At 37.0% G+C, this 9,554-nt stretch overlaps 1 protein-coding gene across 1 annotated transcript; it reads left to right on the forward strand.

The window, feature by feature from the left end:
• The first annotated feature begins 1,048 nt into the window (after window positions 1–1,048).
• Window positions 1,049–1,969, forward strand: LOC138873110 (zinc finger BED domain-containing protein RICESLEEPER 2-like). Its single transcript, XM_070151549.1, has one exon. The coding sequence runs from the start codon at window positions 1,049–1,051 to the stop codon at window positions 1,967–1,969; it is 921 nt and encodes a 306-aa protein (XP_070007650.1).
• Window positions 1,970–9,554: the final 7,585 nt, after the last annotated feature.

The raw sequence follows: 9,554 nt of genomic DNA on the forward strand, positions 1-9,554 counted from the left end.
TTAAACAATAAACAGGTAAAATACGACTGAGGATATGCTTTCAAAATAAATAGAATGAGGAAAAATAGTGGAAGTGCCCCTAAGGGTCTCAGCAGGTCGTAAGGCTGTCCAACGGGACGGGCCGCCCGTCCCGTCCCGCATCCCGTCCCGATCCCATCCCGTCCCGCGTCCCGTCTCGGTCCCGTCCCGTCCCGTCCCGCTTCAAGTTAAATGGGATGGGCCAATGTTAAACGTGACACGGGATGGGATGGGACGGCCATTTCGTCCCGTTTGTCCCGTCCCATCCCGTCTTGTCCTGTCCCGCGTCCCGTCCCGTGTCCCGCTAGAAATTAATTTTTTTTAAAAACTAGCCGTTGGGCAACGGCTTAAATGGCAAAAATAGTCGTTGCCAACGGTCCAAACAGCCCCTACACCCCCCAAAACACCCCTACCCCCCAAACTTTTAATATAACCCCTAAGTTTATTAAATTACACTTTGGCCCTATTTTCTACTATAAATACCCTCTATTCTTCTTCATTTTTTCCCACAAAAAATCAATCTTCTCTCTCAAATCTCTTATATTCTAATATTCTATCTATATTCTATATTATTCTCTCAATTTTGTTACTATCAAGTATCAACTATCAAGTATCAAGTGATATCTTTCAAGTTTCAACTTTCAAGTATTTGGGCAAATTTTTTGGAGCAACTTTCAAGCTTCAAATTAATTCGTCAAGTATTTGGAGCAATATTTTGGACAATTTCTTCAAGTTTCAATATTTAATCACGGTGGACTCGTTCCATCTTCTAATTTTAATATATAATTTTTGTGTATCATTTTAGTGCTTAATTTTTGTGTTTATTTTGCGTGTTATATTTTCATATTTCATTTGTGTGTTTAATATTTGTGTTAGCTTTTTTAATTTAATTTAATATTTAAATTATTGCACCTAAAAATGTATTTGGTATTTTTAAAAAAAGTAGTAAAAAAATAGTAAAGATAAAAGTAGTCGTAATCCTAATCCTAACCCTTCTCCTAGACCTAGAGTTAGAAAGCATATTAATGAAATGACTCATGTTGATGAAACTTCATTTTTCCAACCCTCCACATTTTATGATGTTCACGTCGGAGAACAATTAGATCATGAAACTTTACAAAGACAATTTGGTAATGATATTTTTTTAGAGGATGAAGAAAATGAGGAAGAAGAATTAGACGAAACACCCACTAGTCCCGCAACACAAGCTCCAACTCAGAGTCAATCTCAGTATGGAGCTTTACCCCCTGTACCCCCTGTAAGGGGTAAGCCTAAGGCTGAACGTCCCAAAACATCACTTGTATGGAAATTTTTTAAACATGATAAAGTCAATCATCGTGCTATATGTGAAAAATGTAAGCAAGTATTTGCACACTCAACAAGTGGTGGGACGGGGAGTTTAACTAGACACTTAAGAAAGGATCACAAATATTTATGGATACAAGCTAACATAGAAGCCGGAAAAATTATAGATCCCACCATCAGTTCTGGCACTCCTAGTGGATCTGGTTCTAATCAAATTCAACAACAACTTGACCCTGCTTCTGGTCATGTTTTACGCAAATATAACAAAGATAGAGATCGTGAGAACTTAGCAAAAATGTTGGCTGTCTGTGGCTTACCTTTTACTTTTCCTTCTCACCCTGCTTTTGTGCATTATATACAAGAAACTTATAACCCTTCTTTTCAAGGTTTTCCTAAGACCACGGTTAGAAATGATGTTTTTAAATTTCAAACCGAATATCTTCAGTATATTCGTTGTGTATTTTTTCACTTAGATTGTAAAGTGTCTGTCACATCTAATATAGGTCATAGTCCTAATGGTTGTGATTATTTAACTGTTACATGTCATTGGGTTGATCATCACTGGAACTTGCAAAAACGTATTATTGGTTATAAATTTGTTGATTCAAAACACACTGGAGCATATATTGCAACTATTGTTCTATAAATACTTGATTTTTATGGACTCATTAATAAAGTTTTAACTATCACCTTAGATAATGCTTCTGCTAACACAACCGCGACAAATAGCTTAAAATCTAGACTTTGTCTAATTAATCCAATAATTTTTCATGTTAGATGTGCATGCCATATTTTTAACTTGGTAGTAAAAGATGGTCTTAATTTATTTTCTGATGCTTGTAGTAAAATACAACATGTTTGTGGCTATATTTTTCGTGCTCATAAACAAAGTAGAATTCGTGAATTTGCTCAACAATGTGCTAGTGCTAGCCTTCCATTTAGAAAAGTTCCAAAAGATGTTTGTACTAGGTGGAATTCTACTTATGAAATGCTTAAAGTTGCTTATGATTATCGGGTGCCTATCCAAAAGATATTTAATATGCATAATGCTCACCCTATTGATCAATTTATTGATTCTGATTGGGATGCGATCAGAGAGCTTACTAAATTTTTAGAATTTTTTTATTATGCTACAAAACAATTTTCTGGTATATATTATCCTACTGTTACACAAATATTATGATATATTTGTGGAATTTCTGTTGTATTTGGTAAGTATAAAACAAATCCAACTTATGCACCGGCGTAAAATTTATGAGAATTTAGAAATTCAAGAAAATGAACAACCATCTCTCGAAAACTGGCAAGCTAGCATATATTCTTATGCTAGATTAATGTTTGATAAATATAAATCTATGGATACAACTGATTGTGAAATTGCTCCTTCTACTTCTAAGTCTAGAACAGAAGTTTTATGGGAAGATATGGATGATATAACAGGTTTTGATTCCTCTATTGATGATGAACTTGATTCTTTTTTTAATCAAGGACTGGAAAATATTAAAGATGAAGAAGGCAAGGAACAACTTTTGTCATGGTGGAGGGAGCGTGTCAAGGCTTTTCCAACACTTTCAATTATGGCCCGAGATATCTTGGCTATTCAAGCATCATCAGTAGCATCGGAGAGTGCTTTTAGCGCGGCAAGATTTCATATTGGAGATCATAGACATTCATTAGCGGAGGACAGTCTAGAGATTTCTGTATTATTCAGAGATTGGATTAATTCAGAAAGAAGAAATCTTGGTTTTGAAAAATTAACCACTAGGGAAGAAGAAGAATACAATGAGATACTAACCACTGGGAGCGATGACGACATGGAGCTCATGGAACACCAATTAACATTGTCAATTCCAGCAGAATGTCCGAGAGATATTATTGATAAGTTACAAAGAAGCTATATAGGAGCTTACAAATATTAGTATGATAATTTGTAATTGGCTACTAAGAGGCCTAGTTCAAACAGAACCCTTCCTAGAAGGTGGCTGCGTAGATTAGGTGCTCTTCAAAAGAATTATATTTGTATTTGAGATTTGAAAGTTCTATAAATAAAATAAAAGGCTCTAAGCGTTGAATTTTATTTATAAATTGTTTTAGTTACTTAATAGTTAAAACTTTGAAATTATATTAAATAAATTATAACTCTATTATAAATTTATAATTACTAGAATATTTCATTACAAGTCTTTTATTTTAATATTTTATAATTCTTTACTTAGTTTTTTAATTTTCATTTTAACATAGTAACATTTAAGTTTATCAAAAATCTAGTCGTTGCAAACTTTAAAAACAAAGTAATTTTCAAAAACCTAGACTTTTTAAAAAAAAAATACACTTAAGGCCCACGAACCCATCCCGTCCCATCCTGTTTGTTAGCGGGACGGGATGGGACGAATGTTTCGTCCCGTTTGTCCCGTCCCGTTTCGTCACGTCCCGCCACTATCCTGCTTAAATGTCTTCCCGTCTCGTCCCGTTAATTTGGTCCCGTCCTGTCCCGTCCCGTTGGACAGCAGCAGGTCGGCACAAGGCCCCAAACATGGCATACAGCCCAAAATATAATAACATCAAACATATAACTATCAATTACGCATTAAAATAATCGTTCGGAATGGACTAAGTCACAATCCCCGGTGGTGCTATACCCCACGCTCGTCATCTAGTATGTAAATCACCTCAATATAGCACAACGATGTGTAATCCGGGGTTTCAAACCCTTAGAACAGCATTTACAATCATTACTTACCTCGAACCGGCAAAATCTCTGGCTTGTGATGCCCTTGCCCCTCAAATCGGCCTCCACGCGCGTCGAATCTATCCAAAATCAGAACGAATACGTCACAATATGCCAAGGGAACAAAGCCCAAGCGAAAACAAATCAAAAAATGCCAAAAATCCCGAAATTACAAAACCCGAGCCATGGGCCCACTTCTCGAAACTCAGAAATTTTCACATCAATAGATTATTTATCTCCCCACGAGTTCATACATATCAAAAGTTCTCAAATCTGACCCCAAATGGTCTTCCAAATCCCCAATTAAAATTCCCAAAATTTCAAGCCCTAGTTCTTCCATTTTTGGCTTAAGTTCCATGAATTTCTAGGTTGATTTCACAATAGAATCAAGTTTTAGGTTCAAATTTTTTTACCTCCAATCGGTTCTCCTTGAATCCCTCTTTAATTCTTTTCAAAAAGCTCTCAAAATGATCAACAATGGGGGAAATGAGCCCCAAATTCGCGGATCAAATGACTTAAAACATTTTGCCCAGCTCTGCCCGTTCCTTCATCGCAATCGCGGCACAAGCCTCGCGATCGCGAAGAGCAAATATTCAAGACCTCAAAAATACACTATGTGAACGCGACCAACACCCTGCGAACGCGATGACCAGATGAAATAACCTTACGCGAATGCGAACAACCATACGTGAACGCGATGCACAAATTACCTTGGACCCCATCTGACTCACTTCCTCTACGCGATCGCGAGTGCCTTCTCACGAACCCGATGCACAGCTTCTCAACCTTCTGCGAACGCGAAACCTCTCGCGCGAACGCAAAGGCTAAATTTTGGCCTTCCTCCAAGGCTCCTCACGAACGCGAAGAGGTAATTCTCTGCAACACTGAACCTGTTATTTCTGCAACTTTCAAACTCCAAAATGGTCCGATTGACCATCCAAAACTCACCCGAGGCCCTCGGGACCTCAACCAAAAGCTCCAATACATCCTAAAACCTCATTCAAACTTGTTCCAATCATCAAAACACCTCAAACAACACCAAATCCATCAATTCACATTGAATTCAAGCCTAAGTTTTTCAAAAGCTTCCGAAATACGCTTTCGATCAAAAACGCAACCAAACCACGTCTGAATGACCTGAAATTTTGCAAACACATCACAAATAACATAACGAAGCTAAAACAATTCTCACAATTCCATTCCAACCACTATATTAAAATCTCACCTATCCATCGAAAATGCCAAAATCTCACTTTCGCCAATTCAAGCCTAAACCTTCCACGGACTTCCAAAATGTATTCCGATCACGCTTCTAAGTCCCAAATCACCTAACGGAGCTAACAAAATCATAAAATTCTGATTGGAGATCATATACAAGCAAGTCAAATATTGGTCAAACCTTTCGAATTTCAAGCTTCAAATTGGGAACTGTTCTTCCAAATTCATTCTGATTTTCCTGAAAACCAAAACCAACGATTTAAATAACTCATAATTCATCACACGGGGCTAGTCATGCCTAAGAATTGGCGAGCAAAGTGCAAAAGCTCAAAACGACCGGTCGGGTCATTACATTTTAGAAATTAAATAATGTTTGAACTTGATAGTATCGGGCCCGTATTTTGGTTTTGGAGCTCGGTACCGGTTTAATATGGTATTTAAGTGATATCCGTAAAATTTGGTAAGAAACGGATTTTATATGACGTGATTTAGACCCTCCGTTGTAAAAATTGAAACTTTAAAGAGTTCTTGGGATTTTCATTGATTTAGATGCTAAATTCATTGTTTAAGATGTTATTTTGGCGATTTGATCGCACGAGAAAGTTCGTATGATGTTCTTAGACTTGTGTGCACATTTGGTTTGAAGCCCCGAGGGCTCGGGTGAGTTTTGTATAGGCCACACAGTGATTTGGACTTAAGAAGAAATTGCCGGTGTGTTTCAGGTCTACAGGCTTCGCATTTGCGAAGCCTGGCTCGCTAATGTGAGCATCGCATTTGCAATAAAAAGTCTGGGCAGGGTACCTTCGCAATTGCGAAGTTCATCATCGCATTTGCAATAAGAACAGGTCGCAATTGCGAACAAATGTTCGCATTTGCGATAATAGCAGGCCTGAACATTCTTCGCAATTGTGATGTAATTTTCGCATTTGCGTGGTTCGCATGCGATAACTGCGACTGTTCAAAAAGAGTTTTAGATGGGATTTCTTTTCATTCTTTCAAATTTTCAAACATTAAGCTCCCATAGACAATTTTTCAAAGAAAAGTTCTTCCCCAAATCATAGGTAACAATTTCTAACTCATTTCTTTCAATCTACTTCATCTTTTTACAAGATTTTATCACAAAATCTAGGAATTTTCATGGGAAATTGGGTGTTTTGGGGTGAAATTTGGGGATTTAGACCTCAAATTGAGGCTGGATTCCAAAAGCAATTGCATATCTGGGCTCGAGGGTGAATGGGCAATCAGGTTTTGGTCCGAACTTCGGATTTTGACCAAGCGGGCTCGCGGTCGATTTTTTATTTTTTGGGAAAAATATTGGGAAACCTATAATTAAGCATTGGATTTGAGTTCTTTAGCATTTATTGATGTTATTAAGTTAATTATGACTGTATACAAGTGAATTGGAGTGAAATCTAGAGGGAAAGCGATATTTGAGGCTTGATTTTGACCGTGGAATCGAGGTAAGTGTTTGGTCTAACCTTAGCTTGAGGGAATAGGTGTTGTTGTCTTACTTGCTACGTGACTAATGGTTGGGTACAGCGCATAGGTGTGGTGACGAGTATCTATACGTTGTTATTGGGTCATAGCATGCAAATGAACCTTATACTTGTAATCATTGTGTCTCTTATCACGTATTGTTCCTGTTTAAGTTGGTTATTCTTCATGTTGAACAAGTTTGGTTATATTTTCTTGTTATTGGGTAATTGTTAAGTGTTGACTCAAGTTGAGACTTATATTGTGAATTTAACTGTTGAAATGAGATTGGTTATAGCTGATCCCCTTGCCGAGATGTTATTATTTCTATTATTTGGGTGAGGAAAGAGTGATAAAGCACGAAGGGTGATGCCGTGCACATTCATATTTATGCATATGGTGAGGAAGAGTGATAAAACACGAAGGGTAATGCCGTGCATATTTACATTTATATTGATGCATATGGTGAGGAAGAGAGATAAAGCACGAAGGGTGATGCCGTGCACATTTCCATTATTCATATGGTGAGGAAGAGTGATAAAGCACGAAAGGTGATGCCGTGCATATTTTTATTATTAATTGCATGGTGAGGATTGAGAGTAAAAGCACGAAGGGTGATGCCGTGCATTATTTGTTTTCTGTGATTATTTGCTGTTATCGGTTCAAGTGCATTAATTGTTTCAATTTCAATATTTCTATGATTTTTTATTCTGGTACCCCCATAGCATGTTGCCCTTTCCAGTTAATTTCTGTTTAGCTTCTATTATTGTTATTCTGTTAGATATTGTTTAACTGCACATGTTTATGCTGGTTGTCTTGTCCTAGCCTCGTCACTACTTCGCCGAGGTTAGGCTCGACACTTACCAGTATATGGGGTCGGTTGTACTGATACTAAACCTGTTAATCGGGCCGGGCTGACCCGTTTTTAGCTCGATTCGGCTTTGGTCAGCCCGGTTCAGCACGACACTGTAGCATATATGTCGGACTGGGACGGGTTGGACGGGGAGCGAGTTTTAGACGAACACATTTTGGATATCGGTGCACCGGAACCCGCTAAGCCTGCTAACCCGTTAATGGGTTGTTAAAGGACTGCAACCCGATTCAGCCCATTAACGGGTTAAAATTTTTTTTTATTTGTGTACCATTGCTAACAAAATTTAATCAAAAAAAAAATTTAGCACAGCTCGCCCGAACCCGTTAAGCCCGAACCGGACGGGCCCACAAAAACCCGCAAATTCCCAGCCCGCTATTCCCAGCCCGCTACCAACCCGGTCCTTTAACGAACGGGTTATTTTTTTTCAGCCCGTCTCAGCCCGCCCGTTAAACACCTCTAACTGATACTGCAGTCTGCACTTTCTGTGCAGATCTCGATGCCGGATCTTGTGAGTAGAGCTTGGGTGGCTGCCTTCAGTCCAGTGAAGACCCAATGTAGTCCTGCAGGCGTCCGCAGGCCTTGGCGTCCCCTTCTATCATATTTCTTTTCTGTTTATTTACTTTCAAAATAGATGTACATTTTCTTTGTTCAGACCATTGATGTAGTATTCGCAGACCGTCCGTGAGTTGTAATACCAGCTCTGGGTGGAGTTTATTACTGTTTCGATATTTGTAGTAAGACAATCTGTTAAATTCTGTTCTTCCACGTTCATTCCGCTGATTTACTTTTGTTAACTTGCAAATTGTTAAAAGATAAAGGAAAATGGTGAAATAATTTGTAACGTTGACTTACCTAGCGAGTACAATGTTAGGCACCATCACGATCCCGACGATGAAAAATTCGGGTTGTGACAGTTTATTGTTGTTAAATAACATTTTTGTTGTTTGGTTTTACTGTATCGTACTGTACTGTAATTGATAATTCACCAAAATACCACCAATTGTTTTAAAGAAAATTTATCAAGAATTACATATAAAAATAATTTAAGAAAACATCTTTCTACTAATTCATCATTAATTACGTAGCTTGGAAACAAGAGCAAAAACCTGAAAAAAAAAAGATTAACTAGTATTAGCAACAAAAAAAAATTAAAACAATGAAAAGAGACAAAGAATCGAACGTAGACTTGGATAAAAGGAACGGGGTAAACCAACTCTAGGAAAGATGGAAGAAGACAAAGTAGGTCAATAAGTTGGAGATTTGGAATTAAAATAAAAAATAATTAAATGATAAAATAGAATTATAGAGTAATAAGTAAGGGGATAATTGGAAAAGAAAATAAGAAACGATCCCCACAGCAAATCGGTTATTTCATAAAATAGAGGTTTTGGTTGTTCCGCAACAATACATTTAACAATACGATACAATCATTTTTAAATAAACAATCAAAACAAACATTGTTTTGTGATAACAATACAATACGATACGACGGGTAACAACCATCCAAACAAGTTGTTAGTAGTTAATCGTAGTTCGTAATCAATCCAAATCAAGTGATGATCATCCTGAATAGCAAATAAGCCATAAATTACTCAATATTATTTAAATTCAATTCCTGTGCAGACGATATTTTACTATACTATCTTTGACTAACGAGCATTAATTTTGCATTGTATTTTGCGCTCGTCAAAATGCATAACTATTGAAGAATCCGAAACATCCGACAATATTTGTAGAAAGTTTGAGTAACATTGACCTTTAGCTAGCGTTTAGCCATAGATTCTCAAATTTGTTTTAAAAAATCTAATTTGGATGAAGTTTGGTTTCAAGATGAAAATCTGTTTGGACATAATTTTTCAAAATATATTTTAATTTTTTAAAAAAATAAATAAATATGAAATGTGACTTATACCCATAAGTTTTGAACTTATCAAAAAT

This window comes from Nicotiana sylvestris, chromosome 7, assembly GCF_000393655.2.
Source record: "Nicotiana sylvestris chromosome 7, ASM39365v2, whole genome shotgun sequence".
NCBI classification, from domain to species: Eukaryota; Viridiplantae; Streptophyta; class Magnoliopsida; order Solanales; family Solanaceae; genus Nicotiana; species Nicotiana sylvestris.

Bases quoted from the DNA above. Each gene is read 5' to 3' on its own strand.
- LOC138873110 (XM_070151549.1), top strand. From the start codon at position 1,049: ATGACTCATGTTGATGAAACTTCATTTTTCCAACCCTCCACATTTTAT.